We start from the raw sequence: 14788 nt of genomic DNA, 5'->3' as shown, positions 1-14788 counted from the left end.
GCACCACCATGCCCGGATAATTTTTTCTATATATATGTTTAGTTGGCCAGATAATTTCTTTCTATTTTCAGTAGAGACAGGGTCTGGCTCTTGCTTAGCCTGGTCTCGAACTCCTGAGCTCAAACGATCTGCCCACCTCGGCCTCCCAGAGTGCTAGGATTATAGGCGTGAGCCACCGCGCCTGGCCTACTTCAGAATTCTTAAGGTTCCACTTAAAAACAGCATTCCATGGGTAAACTATGTAAGGTGATGGATATGCTAATTAGCTTGTGTTAATAATTTCACAATGTATGCGTGTATCCTAACATCACATTACACCCCTTAAGCACATATAATTTTTTTTAAAATTAGAAACTCTCAAAAAAAAGCAAGCATTCCATGGCTCCAAAGTTTGAAATCTATTATCCTATTTTTATTTTTTTTAATTTTTTTTTTTTTTTTTTTTAAGAGATAAGGTCTCGCTCTGTTGCCCAGGCTAAAGTGCAGTGGTGCAACCAGAGCTCACTACAGCTTCCAACTCCTGGGCTCAAGCGATCTGCCTGAGTAGCTGGGACTACTGGTGCATGCCACCACACCCAGCTAATTTTTAGAAAAATTTTTTTGTAGAGATGGGGTCTAGCTATGTTGCCCAGGCTAGTCTTGAACTCTTGGTCTCAAAGTGCCAGGATTACAGGTGTGAGCCATGCGCTAACTGAAACATGTTATTCTAGATCAGGGATCTGCAAATTTTTTCTTAAAAGGCCACATAATAAATATTTAAGGCTTGTAGGCCATACAGTCTCTGTGCAACTCTGCCACTGTCACATAAAAGCAGCCATTGACAATGCATAAATGAATGGGCATGGCTATGTTCCAATAAAAATAGGCTGGCCAGCCTGCTAGCAATAGTTTTTTGACCCCTATTCTAGACTGTAAACACCAAGAAGCTTTTAGTAAAATGGGAATGTCTGTGTAAAAAATTGCTCAAGAAACAACCGTAATGAAATGTGTCAAAACATCAACATGGGATTTTAAATACCATACAAGAAAATGTATAAAAAGTCTTGCTTCCTGAGGCTAGACTCCTGTGGTCCAAGCTTCCTGGCTAGATCAGGCGAGCTACCAGTGGCTATGGGAAAGGTAGTAGTAGAGTTGTAGAGATCTTACAAAACTTTTTTAGTTAAACAATTGTGGCTTCAGAGAATACGGAAAGAGAAAAGCCAGGAGTTGAACAAGAATGAAGGGGTGGCCGGGCGCAGTGGCTCACGCCTGTAATCCTAGCACTCTGGGAGGCCGAGGCGGGTGGATTGCTCAAGGTCAGGAGTTCGAGACCAGCCTGAGCAAGAGCGAGACCCCGTCTCTACTAAAAAAAAAAATAGAAAGAAATTATCTGGCCAACTAAAATATATATAGAAAAAATTAGCCGGGCATGGTGGCACATGCCTGTAGTTTCAGCTACTCGGGAGGCTGAGGCAGTAGGATTGCTTAAGCCCAGGAGTTTGAGGTTGCTGTGAGCTAGGCTGACGCCACGGCACTCACTCTAGCCAGGGCAACAAAGCGACACTCTGTCTCAAAAAAAAAAAAAAAAAAAAAGAATGAAGGGGTGTAGGGAACAGCATGTTAGAATAGCTTAAAAGCAGAGAGGAAATAGGAAGACCACATGAAAATTGGAGCACAGGGAAAGAAATGATAAATTATAAACAGAGATGGATACCCCAACTAAGAGAAACCAAGCAAGGGCCTGAGTGTCTAAAACAAGGGACTAGCCAGTAAATAGGATTTCTGAGGAAAAACCAGGAAGACATTGGTTAAACTATTGAAACAAGTGGCACCCAGAATAGTTCTGACCAGAAGCCAAAAAGGGTAGATAGAGCGTCCTATTTTAAAAAACCCTTGACTTTCCTTCTCTACCAAAGTGATTACGGAACTAGCTCAGTCTTGGAATGGATGTTCATAAAGGATAGTCAAACCTTAAAGAAAAACCTTAATTAAAAAGGTGGTAATGAAAGAACAGTTTGGCACATCTTAAAGAAGGCACACCTAGAGCAAGGAATGCTCTAAATCATCACTGACTTAAAACATAAGATTGTATATAACTGGATGGTTCATACATTATATTCCCTCACGTTATACTGTGAGTCTATATAAGGCTACAGAGGAGAGACTGAAGGAAAGAGATGAAAATGTGAACCAGAAAGCATCGTTATAGGCCGGATGTGGCTTGTGCCTATAGTCCCAGCTACTTGGGAGGCTGAGGTGGGAGGACTTCTTGAGCCTAGGAGTTCAAGACCAGCCTTAGCAACATAGCAAGACCCTGTCTCAAAAAGAAAAGAGAGGCTGGGTATGGTGGCTCAAGCCTGTAAACCTAGCAGTGTGGGAGGCCGAGGCAGAAGGATCACCTGAGGTCAGGAGTTTGAAACCAGCCTGAGCAAGAGCAAATAGAAAAATTAGCCGGGCATGGAGGCGCATGCCTGTAGTCCCAGCTACTCGGGAGACTGAGGCAGGAGGATGGCTTGAGCCCAGGACTTTGAGGTTGCTGTGAGTTAGGCTGATGCCACAGCACTCTAGTCCAGGTAACAGAGCAAGACTTTAAAAAAAAAAAAAAAAAGAAAGGAAAAAGGAAAAGCATCATTCCAGAGACAGGGAGTTATTTGTATTTTTAAATGCTAAACCTAGACCAGCAATGAGATGACAGCTGAGAAGAATCTTTTCATTAGGAGCTTCCTTTTTCTGAGTGGCATATCCTATTCACCACAGTCTCCCTAAAAATAAACTTCACTGTGTTTATACTTACTAGTTTCTCCCCATGGCTAATGGAATTGCGGTTCAAGTTTCAGTCAATAAAAATTTTAAAAATTATTTGAAAATGAGATGAAATAGCCATTACCTTAAGTGCTTCTTCATATTCTCCTAAAAGGACAAAAAATACACACTGTGATTTCTTCACTAGCCCCAAAGATTCTATTACATATAGCCAATCCTAAAGATCAAATGTACAACATGAGGACTACAGTTAATAACAGCATATTGTATTCAGAATTTTTACTAAATGATATTATAGCTGCTCTTGCCATAGCAGGAGGGCATGGCAGAGCAGCTATGACGGGATGATGGATATGTCAGTTTGTTTTACTACAGCAACCATTGCCACATGAAGTTTCAGTAACGACAGACCGCATATACCATGGTGATCCCGTATGGTTATAATGCCGTATCTTTATTGTACCTTTTCTATGTTTAGGTATGTTCGGGTACACAAATACTTACCATTGTGTTACAACTGCCTATGGCATTCAGTACAATAACACGCAGTACAGGTTTGTAGCCTAGGAGCAAAAGGCTATAACATATAGCCTAAGTGTGTACTAGGCTATACCATCCAGGTTTGTGTAAGTACACTCTATGGTGTTTGCATAATGACAAAATCACCTAAAAGGATGCATTTCCTGGAATGTATTCCTATCGTTAAGCAACGCATGACTGTATATGTATTTCATAACATCATGCTGTATACCTCCAATATATACAGTAACATTTATTCAAAAAAGTACAGCCAATCCTGACTTTTAAGAATTCTTAGCTTACAATTCTTACATGAGTATGAACTGCTACTACCTTTTTACTGACAAGCTCCTTTCACACTGCAAACAGAAGATACTGCAGATCAGTTCTCCCTCTTAAATCCTTCTTTCTTGGCTACTAGAGCCTTCCAGTTACAAAATCTCAACCCAGCTCCCTCACACTAGGTGTTGTGAAGCTCAGGACTCAAGGGAGTTCATAGATAATGTTAATACTATCATTTCAGCTGGTTAAAATAAGCTTTTAGTGGCTAGCCTGGGAACCTAACTTTCAAATATAATATAGTTCCTGTGGGAAAATATACTCTAAGCTCTGAACAACCAACTATCTGATAACCAAACTTTGGGAATACCACTTGTTTATAAGTTGATATTAACATATATACCAGGTGAGAAACAAATACAACCCCAGGAGAACACTAGGAGAACAAGTTACATGTGTTAAACTGGGAGGCATATTATTTTCAGAGGACTGGCATCTTAAATATGAGAACTTTCCATTAAAGCTGTCCTTAGGGTCCATTCAAAGGAACCATCCTATATACAAAAAACTGCTATACAATAAAAAATGCCTATGGAACTAATAATCATGGATAAATGAGTGCAATGTCAATTTATAGTATACCAAACTTCTACTCTAAAATGAATACTGCAACAATGTTTGAATATAAATAGAAATGCCCCAATAAGCACATTAAGGCTTTTAAATAAAGCTGAATAGAGTCTCTCAGGGACTCACCTTGACTATTGATGGATACCTATAAAAGGAAAAAAGCAACAGTGAATTTTAAGTGTCTTATCAATTGAGCATTTCTGTTACTAGAACCAGCCTAACAGGATAGATGAAAAATCTCCCATCAGGGGTTCAGCTTTTCCAGTATCACTTGTCAGTCATGAATGATAATTAAGGAATTTTATAGCTTAACTACTGTGCCCTCCTTTATTTATTTCAGGTACATTAAGAGGCAGCATAATATAGTGGTTAGGAGCTTGAACTCTGCAGCCAGAGGGTATGGACTGAACCCTACTCTACTACTTCTAAGCTTTTGTGCCTTTGGCCAAGTTACTTAACCTTTCTGTGCTTCAGTTTCCTCATGGGTAAAATACAGATGATAATTATTTACTTAATACATAGTATTGTTAGTCTGACACACTGTAACCACTCAATAAAGCCTAGCCATTACATTTGTATTATTATAAACTAAATGGCAGCTTGTGCTATACACACACACACACACACACACACCTGGGCTCAAGCAGATGTTCTTGCCCCACTCAGCCTCCTCAATAGCTAGGACTACAGGCACATGACACCAAACCTGGCTAATTTTTAAAATTTCTTATAGCGACTGGGTCTTGCTACGTTGCCCAGGCTGGTCTGAAATTCCTGGCCTCAAGTGATCATCTTGCCTCTGACTCCCAAAGCATTGGAATTATAGGAGCAAGCCACTGTGTCCAGTCCAGCTTGTGTTATATTTTAACTTAAAATCACTATATAATTTTGTTTGATTTTGTTTTTTTGTTTTTGAGACACAGTCTAGCTCTGTCTCCTGGGCTAGAGTGCAGTGGCATCATCATACCTCACTGCAACCTGAAATTCCTGGGCTCAAGCAATCCTCCTGACTAAGCCTCCTGAGTAGGTGGGACTACAACTGCAGACCACCGTGCCTGGCTAATTTTTGTATTTTTTGTAGAGATGGGGGTCTCACTATGTTGTCCAGGCTGGTCTTGAAATTCCTGGACTCAACCAATCCTCTCACCTTGGCCTCCCAAAGTGCTAGGATTACAGGCATGAGCCACTGCACCTGGCTTAAGATCACTACATAATTTTAAAAATTATCTCAGATATTCTTCTTCAAAGTTGCTTCCCTATTTCTCAACTCCACCTCAGATGCCGCAACTCTCCTTAGAACATGCAATTATTAAATATATTTAAACTGCTGCATAAATCAAATAAACACTGTTCTGGACTTTTTGAGCCCCATATCACTCTAGAGAAATAAGATCCCTATTCTGAATACCTAGCAATGGGTACCATTACATACTTTACCTCTTCATTTTCCTCATCCAGGTATTTTATTTGAATAGTGTTCAGATCAAATGAAACTTTTACCTGCAAATGAAATATACACACTGTATGATCAAGACATCAAGAAGGCAGGTTATAACAGAAATTTTGAAATCATAAAGGATGGGTATATTTCACAATATAAAAATTAAATTATTTTGTATGGCCAAAAAAAAAACCCATAACAAAGTTAAAAGACAAACAACAGGCAACCATAATAACCCATAACAGACAGAGGGTTAATATCTGTAACACATACAGAGCATCAGCAAAACTGCTAATAAGATTAACAGCACAGGTAAAAATATACAGAAAATTCATAAAAGAGGAAATCAGAATGCCTAACAAATACATAAGACATTCAACCTCACTGGTGGTCAGAACAATGCAAATTAAAGCAACTAGAACCCATCTCATCAGAACTGTAAATATTTTTTAAACCCATAACATCCAGTGTTGTCAAAAATCCAGGGCATTATCACATATTTCTGTAAGTTACTATAATTGTTCTGCAAAGCATTTGACAGTATCTATTAAAATTTAAAATCTTTTAAAATTTAAAATCTTACACTGTGTGACTCACCAATCTCACTTTTGGATAGGATACAGTTTATCCTATAGAATAGTGTATAAGTTATATATACAGTTATCTCCTGTAGTTTATTTTATTGTGGTAAAAAGAAAAACAAACTGAAAACAATCTTTCTATATAAGGGTGGTTCACTAAATTATGGCACAACAATACCAATAATACTGTGGACTATAGCTTTAAAAAGAATGAGCTTTGATCCTTATCTACTGATTGAGCATTACCTCTGTAAGATACTGTTGGGCAGAAAAAGCAAGCTAAAAAATGATGTTTATAGTGTGATCCTAGTATGATATCTGTACGAACATGGGAAATGTGGGTAAGTACGTCATATAGGGCTGTTAACATCGGATACCCAAGAGGTGAGAATCATGGATTGGAGGGAGGAGAGACTGGAAGGATATTAACTTTTTCTTTATATATACTTGGATTGTTTTACTCTTCTAATGGGGATGTATTATACTTTCAGAATTTAAAATTTACAATAAAGAAAAAAGGCAAGTTGTTGGCTCATTTAACTATTAGGAAAAAAAAAGATAGCTGTGTTTGATTTCCAGATTATTTGACAAACAAGGTCCAACTTCTTTCTGGATAACCATCTGTCTATGACAGTATACAGAGATACATGCTGGAAGGCAAAGGACTAGATTAGATCATCTTTTAAGGTCTCTCCACCATTTCCTTTCCTTTTGAGTTACCATCACCTAACCATGGTAAAAGTAGGTTTTTACCAAAGGGTTTCATCAGACAAACACAGTCACACAGGAAGTAAAACATTCACCACAGCAATCTGAACAAAAGCAGAAGAGTACAAAGGGCAAACGAAGAGGAAGAAAAGCATTAGCAAAAAAAGGAACAGATGAACTGCTGTCTAAGCACCTAAGGGAGTTTTTCCTGCTCAACTTTGAGATACTCAACCTCTGAGCTAGCAATAGAAGCCATCGATAGGCTCCTGCAAAACACAGAATATATCCTTGTGCAAAATACAAGTTGTATCCTCAGTCAAGAGAACATCTGCCTGGGGCCTGGTTGGGGTGGGGCCCATACCAATTCATTCCACATACTGTTTCTAAAATTAATAGGTTTTCTCAATTCTACCTCATTTAAAAAAAATAATTTTACCTTCCCTTTCTAAACTCTTCAAAAGGAATTCTTTAATTCCTCTTATTAAGGCACACCTCCTATATGAATATCAAACCCCTATCAAAGCAATTTTCCACAAGGTCCAGAAATGATAACTATGACAGACTTTATAGCTATAGAAACAACACTGCTAAAAATATCTACCTTTGGAAAAAATATCTATACTTAAACCATTGAGGAACAAAACAAAGTAACACTCACCATAGCTTCGACATCAGCCCAAGTTGTATTTTCTGGATCAGAAACCAGAAAACTTTGAGTTTCATTTTTAAAAGTCACATTTAGAGTAACCTGTAGTTCCATGCTGTGGGGCTAGAGTTGAGAGGGTGGATGGGAAAGGGAGAGAGAAAACATATTAGAAAGGGTTCTATAAATTACATTAACATTCATTCAACAAATATTTGAGGACCTAATATGGGCTAGGCTTGGGAAACTGTCCCTGCTCTTACAGAAATTATAATCTAGAAGATGGTTCAAACTGAATCTCACTGTGAATTAGGAATTGTTCTTTCTTTTTCTTGAGACAGAGTCTTGCTCTGTCACCCAGGCTAGAGTGCCACGGTATTAGCCTAGCTCACAGCAACCTCAAACTCCTGGACTCAAGCAATACTTCTGCCTCAGCCTCCCAAGTAGCTGGGACTACAGGCATATGCCACCATGTCCGGCTAATTTTTTCTATATATTTTTAGTTGTCCAGATAATTTCTTTCTATTTTTTTAGTAGAGACAGGGTCTCGCTCTTGCTCAGGCTGGTCTTGAACTCCTGACCTCGAGCGATCCACCCGCCTCGGCCTCCCAGAGTGCTAGGATTACGGGTGTGAGCCACCTCGCCTGGCCATAATCTAATTTTTTAAAAAACCCTATTTTTATGAAAAAAATTTAAGCTTATACAAAAGTAGAGAGAATAATATAATGAATCCCTATGGACCCATCAACTAGCTTCCACAATTATCAACTCAGAACCAATCTTGTTACACAAATAAGCTTTCTCTACTGGATTATTTTGACAGACATCATCTTTTCATCTATAAATAACTGAGTATATACCTCTAAAAGATATAAATTAAAAAAAAATCTTGATACCATCCATTATCATGCCCAAGAAGTTAATAATTTCTTAATCAAATATCTATTCTGATCATCACTTTTTAAAAAATCCTTTTAATTTTTCATGACCAAAGCCTAGGCCAACATGTTTGTTTTTAATTAAGGATGTGGTTTACTGATGAACTGTTACATTGAGTTGGTTTGTTTTCATAACTTTATGTAAAAACAGTTTAAGTTGAGATGAACAAGATTAAGTCTCAGGTGTTTGCAGTGTAGGGGTGGAGGGAACACAAGTGGTGGGAAGCCTTGGGTTCTGGACATAGCTCTGGTCCATTACTAGCCATGTAACTGTGAGCAAATCAGTTCCTCTCTGAGCTTCAGTTCTTTCACCTATAATATAGGACTAATCTCTCTGCTTCATCTCACAGTGTTAGCATAAGAATAAAGTTAAAATGTGTGTGCAAGTTCTTTGAAAATGTTATTCAAATATAAGCAATATTATAATAAACCAGTCTTTAGAACCTTAAAATATAAGTTTTCCACAGTGTAATGCACTGCCCTGTGAAACAATACAAGTGGCACTGTCATTTTAAGGATCTTGAACTCTGAAGATCAAGGATTTTTTTTTAAACACAAACACAATTATCCCCCAATTTTCTCCATTCGTTGTGTCAACATAGAGCCAAGTTCACCACCAAAATAATATTAATATTGGTCTCTTAGCAAAAATCCTGCTGACATCTAATATTTGTTCACATGAAATGTAGTTCTTGGGATCCTTAAGATTTGGACAAAATCCCTGTCACCTCCCCAGGACCTTGGGCAAAAAATCAGGGAAATAAAGTGACTGACTTACTCAGCCTAAAGTGGACATTCTGAAATACATTCTCATTTTCCAACTTCAAGAAACACACCACAATTTTGGGAGCCTGAAGGAAACTAATCTTCCTCTCTTTTTCTCAAATTACACAAATGGAAATTAATTTAGATACTTTGGAATTCATCCAGCTGGTCAGCCAGTGAGAGAAAACAGGAAGTGGGAGATTCAAGCTTAGCTGGACTACATCCAGGTCTTCATAAAGAACTCTCTCTCTTTGGCTGACATGTGAAAATTCTTTCAGCATGAGCATTAATCTTAAACTTGTGGAAACACCAAAGCTATGGTTTACCCCATCTGCCTCTTAAGGTTTGAAGCCAATATAGTCAGGTAGCTGGGGCCTAGGCATTCAGCTTTCATAACTGGCATTATTATAGTAAGTTCATGCCACTGACTCACCTCTCCTTGGCACAAGTCAGCTTTTCCTCTACGTCAATTTTTTTTCAGCCTCAGGAAAAAAAACCCTTTAATGAAGCAAACCTGGCAACCTGAGCTTTGATTACTGTCTCCACCAGAGGCCTGTACAAGCCAAGCTATCCAAGCTTTAAAACGTGGGACCCCATAGCTGGGTGTTTGACAAAAAGAAAAAAACGGTGATTTTCCAATACCGAAGATCCCTGACTAAGAAGATCTCTTTAAGAGGGTCTCAAAAAGAGGATTATGGGGATGACGAGGATGAGTGGGTAGTGTCATTTTTTTACTTGCAGACTTCATCCCAGTCTTCCAGCTCTCGTTTTCTAGCACTCCATGTCCCCAAGACAGTGTCACCACCCCATGAAGACTCTCTCTCATTTCCTTGCCCCAGCCCTCTGTACTGGGGAGTCTTGGCCTTCCATTAGCAGAAGCCGGGCGCTCTGAATCACCGACCCCCCATCTCTCCGGCGCTATCCACACCCTCGGTCCCTCAAAACACGAATGGCTCTCTCACTGAGTCACTAAAAAGATCCGCTGGCCCCGGACACGGAAAAAGTCGCCCGTCTTTGCAGGATTTCTCTCTTGAACTTCCCCAAGCCCTCTTAGCGCGACGTGACCCCAGCCCTAGTTAACGGCCGCTGTTTCCTTACCAGCTTCCCGCCCCCGGGGGGCGCCTGCCGGAGGCCGCTACAAGGACAGCTGGTTGCCAGCTCCGCCACTACCCCTGCAGGGTAGATCTAACATGGCGGATAGAGACAGGGCCTAGTCCACTGTTTCTCTGAGTTTCCGACAAGATGATTGGCTCTTACCACTTGTCTCTCAAAACCACCACCCCATTGATTGGCTGAGAATACGTCGGCGGGGGTGGGGCAGAAACAACCTGAACCCGCAAAACAATAACAAACACTGGGTCAAAGGGGCGGATGTAAGAGTGCGCAGACGTGGGCCGGAGCGGATTTCCCCTTCCTAGGCAAATGCCGTGCCCTCCGCGTTCCCTGAGGTCACTGACTTTAGAGGATTACTTACCCGAAGCTCGCAGGGTTGGATGGGAAATGTAGTTTTCCTAGGACTTGTAGGTTCTTTACCCTATTCTTCGCTCTCAAGATACGAGGACATAACAGTCCAGTCCATAGCTGTTAAAAATGCATAACCGCGGGAGGTCTCCAATATATCAACTAGCTTTCCGTGAGAATTGTGCCCACTTCCGGTATCGGAAGCGACTCCCCATAGGACTACAGTTTCGAATGAACACTGTGGCGAAGGCCTTTCGTTCCGCAATGCATGCTGGATATCGTAGTTTTTCCCTCCACAATCCTTTTATTTACCTAAACTGGAGACGTCCGTTGCGGCGGAAAGAGGGAGGGAATGGGGGTCTCTTCTTACGACTGCTTTGGGCACTATCTTGCGCTCACATTCGGGCCTCAGGTAGCGATTCTGACCCTCGCACAGCAATTACTGTGACGTAATAAGCCGCAATTGGAAGCGTAGGGGCGAGGGGGCGGGAGCCTAATAGCAAACTCAGGTGGAATTCTTTCTCTTCCGTCTGATTCTAATTACGTCACGCAGGGACAAAATGCTAATGGCCAATCCGGAGCCCCGAGAGACTCTGGGCTCTTTCTGTCCCGCCCTTCCGTAACGTGTCTTGATCTACTATTCTCAGAGGCTATCGCTTGGCGTCAAGCGATCGGTTTCCGTGGCAACAGGAAAGCGCGGGAATTATAGATAAATTGAAACTGCGACTGCGCGGCTTAAGTCGCTGAAGCGTTCTGGACCGAGGATAGTCCGGGGGTGCCCGTTGGATACTGGGCCCCTGGGCCCAGGAGCCCGGACACTTTGCTCTGGGTAAACGGAGAGGGGAACGGAGAGGTGCCCAAAGCGTGTTCCGGGCGACAGGCAGGAAACAGGTATGGGGAGAGCGGACTCCTGAAAGAGAGCAAGATGGTGTTTATTGGGCGGGGGAGGGGGCGTAACTTGAGGGGCCTAAGACGTTACGAACCTGGGGACAGTTTGTGGGTCGCAAGGGGAGCATCGAAGATAAGGAAGCGGGCACTGTGTGTCCGAGGGGGAATTCTGGCAATAGAAACTGGAATATGCCTTGAGGGGGACGCCATGGGTATACGGGCTGGTATATAAGAGGAGGAGACCTTGAGGAGGAAGAGGGGGCAGGGAAGGGGAGGAGATAGGATTTTGTGGGAGGGAGGACGCTTAAGAACTGGATGCAGGCCTAGCGGGCTCCGCCTGTAATCCTGGCCCCCTGGGAGGCCGAGGCAGGAGGACTGCTTGAGCTCAGGAGTTCAAGATCAGCCTGAGCAAGAGTGAGACCCCCGTCTCTACTAAAAATAGTAAAAATTAGCCGGGTGTGATGGTGCGTGCCTGTAGTCCCAGCTACTCGGGAGGCTGAGGCAAGAGGATCGCTTGAATCCAGGAGTTTGAAGTTGCTGTGAACTATGCTAATACCAAGGCACTGTAGCCCGGGCGACAGAGTGAGATTCTGTCTCAAAAACAAAAACAAAAAAAAACTGGATCCATACACGTTTCTGAAAAGGGACCAGAAGCAAGTAGAGGGACTTCAGTAGTAACGTGCTGTGGGCAGGCATGTGCTTGAGGAGGATCCTGAGATGAGTCCAGGTCACTGGGAAAGGGTAGCAGTGGGCAAGCATTGGTTAGTGTTGGTTTTATCATTGTTGGTTTTGGTTTTAAGCAAGAAATAGAAAACAGCCAGGATGATGGGAGAAAGCTAAGGGTGCTAACACCCACCTGGTTAGTCACTGCACTGTGGCTTTCCCTTCTTGAAGGAAGGAAAAGACTAAAAGGAAGAGCTTAGAAGCTATATGTGAAAAAAATAGAGAATTCAAATTGTTTAATTACAAAAAGCAACTTCTAGAATCTTTAAAAATAAAGGCTTTTGGGTGGGGGGAGGGGATGGGTGCATACCTACATGATGAGACTGGGGGGATGGGGGGGATGGGCAATATATATAACCTGAACTTTTGTACTCCCATAATGAGCTGAAATAAAAAAAAAAAAAAGGCCGGGTGCGGTGGCTCACGCCTGTAATCCTAGCACTCTGGGAGGCCGAGGCGGGTGGATGGCTCGAGGTCAGGAGTTCGAGACCAGCCTGAGCAAGAGCGAGACCCCCCCCCCCCCCCCCCCCCCCCCGCCGTCTCTACTAAAAATAGAAAGAAATTATCTGGCCAACTAAAAATATATATAGAAAAAAATTAGCCGGGCATGGTGGCACATGCCTGTAGTCCCAGCTACTCGGGAGGCTGAGGCAGTAGGATTGCTTAAGCCCAGGAGTCTGAGGTTGCTGTGAGCTAGGCTGACGCCATGGCACTCACTCTAGTCCCAGCAACAGAGCAAGACTCTGTCTCAAAAAAAAAAAAAGAAAGAAAGAAAGAAAAGAAAAGAAAAAAAAAATAAAGGCTTTTGTTAGTTCTGTGGTTGGTATAATTCTAAAATGCTTCAATCTCGTTTCTCTTATTTAAAAATGATAAAATTAAGCTATCATTTTTATAAACCTACGTGGTTTAATATATATATTTATGTTTTTTAGATGTATTAAAGTTCATCAGAACAGAAAGATGGATTTATCTGCAGTTTCTGTTCAAGAAGTACAAAATGTCCTTAATGCTATGCAGAAAATCTTAGAGTGTCCAATCTGGTAAGTCAACAGAAGAGTTTATTAATTTTGGATTCTTCCTCATATGATTATCTCCTATGCAAATGAATAGAATTGACTTTACATAGTAGGCAGAAAAAATATGTCTATTAAGATCAGCCTATTAGAATTGCTGCTTTTCTTAACTGAAGTGCTTTAAAAATATAGAAAATTACTCCTTTTTCTCCATTCTGCCTCTCTTCCTCTTCAACACACACATTGGGGGCAGGGAATCTGGTTTGGATTAAGTGGCATTTAGGCTTTATTTTCCATGTCTAAAACCAGCTTGAGCATTTGGAATGGCAAAATAAAATCACCAATGATTGGTGTCTGTGAAGGGATAAGTCTTTGGAAGTACATTTAAATAAGAATCCTACAAGTGATTAAGTCTTTAGCAAGTCTGATTCTGAGCTTTTGGTTTTTTTGTTTGTTTGTTTGTTTTTTTCTTTTTTTTTTCTTTTTTTTTTTTTTTTATTTTAAATATGGAACGCTTCACGAATTTGCGTGTCATCCTTGCGCAGGGGCCATGCTAATCTTCTCTGTATCGTTCCAATTTTAGTATATGTGCTGCCGAAGCGAGCACGCTTTTGTTTTTTTTAATCTATAAAATGAAGAAGAACCTGGACTATTCAAGTTTTTTTTTAATTGATGTATAACTTACAGTGGAATACAAAGATCTTAACTGTGCAAGTCAATGAGTTTTGACAAATGATTATATCTGTGTAACCCAATCCCTAATCAAGATATAGAACATTTCCATTACCCTAGAAAGTTCCCTTGTGTGTATTCAGGAGTTCTTAACTTGCAAACCCTTCAGGACCCTTGGAAGCCTATAGATAGAACTGTATTTCAATATAATTACCTTTTTGTGAAATTTTTTCTTTTATGCATTTAAGAGCATTACTTTGAGAAGGGGGTCCATGGCACAACAAAGGTTAAGAACCCAAAGTAGTCATTAAATGATCTCTAAAGTTTCTCTTAAATCTGTAAAAGAAATGAAAAGTCATATATAGAATCTCTTGGTAAAAAGCCAGAAATGAAAATTAGAAGAATTATTGCCTACCCTTTACCCTCTTATTATTCTCTACTGTGGTCATTTTGGCCTTTTTAACTGTTCTTCAGACATGTGACATAGTCTCTTGCCTCTGAGCTATTACACTTGCTGTTGACTCTGCCTGGAATGTTATTCCCCTGATAATTGCATGGCTTGAAAATCTTGATTGAAATACAACCTTTTCAAAGAGGCATTTCTATGTAAAACTGCAACACCCAACACACTTCTTATCCCTTTCCTGCTTTGTTTTTCTCCAGAACACTTATTACTATCTGACATTTTATATAATTTATTCATCCTTTATCTCTACCCTCACAGAATATAAACTCCATGAGGGCAGAGGTGTGTGTTTGTTTATATACAGCAGTTAGAAGATTAC

The 14788-nt window shown here is 40.7% G+C and overlaps 2 protein-coding genes and 1 non-coding gene across 57 annotated transcripts in view; 1 reads left to right on the top strand and 2 right to left on the bottom strand.

Moving 5' to 3' along the window:
• Window positions 1-11223, bottom strand: part of NBR1 (NBR1 autophagy cargo receptor) — a 29193-nt gene extending 17970 nt beyond the window's left edge. For 3 of the 6 annotated variants that reach the window (XM_069482646.1, XM_069482648.1, XM_069482647.1), the window contains exons 1-5: window positions 10345-10415; window positions 7559-7669; window positions 5608-5670; window positions 4297-4315; window positions 2867-2889 (exon numbers count right to left, since the gene is read on the bottom strand). In XM_069482646.1, coding sequence (XP_069338747.1) covers window positions 2867-2889; window positions 4297-4315; window positions 5608-5670; window positions 7559-7660 — 207 coding nt within the window. In that variant the 5' untranslated portion in view covers window positions 7661-7669; window positions 10345-10415. Of the gene's footprint in view, window positions 1-2866; window positions 2890-4296; window positions 4316-5607; window positions 5671-7558; window positions 7670-10344; window positions 10434-11019 lie in introns of those variants that run through there. The other 3 variants (XM_069482645.1, XM_069482644.1, XM_069482649.1) reach the window with 3 other exon arrangements.
• Window positions 11224-13278: 2055 nt separating this feature from the next.
• Window positions 13279-14788, top strand: part of BRCA1 (BRCA1 DNA repair associated) — a 55839-nt gene continuing 54329 nt past the window's right edge. For all 50 annotated transcript variants that reach the window (XM_069482641.1, XM_069482628.1, XM_069482603.1 and 47 more), the window contains exon 1: window positions 13279-13358. In XM_069482641.1, coding sequence (XP_069338742.1) covers window positions 13279-13358 — 80 coding nt within the window. The remainder of the gene's footprint in view (window positions 13359-14788) is intronic.
• LOC138392679 (U6 spliceosomal RNA) lies at window positions 13832-13938 on the bottom strand. Its single transcript, XR_011234965.1, has one exon. It is a non-coding gene; the product is annotated as a U6 spliceosomal RNA (small nuclear RNA).

This window comes from Eulemur rufifrons, chromosome 9, assembly GCF_041146395.1.
Source record: "Eulemur rufifrons isolate Redbay chromosome 9, OSU_ERuf_1, whole genome shotgun sequence".
NCBI lineage: Eukaryota > Metazoa > Chordata > Mammalia > Primates > Lemuridae > Eulemur > Eulemur rufifrons.
Note: the sequence above shows the minus strand (reverse complement) of the source record. Positions and strands in the feature narration are given on the sequence as shown.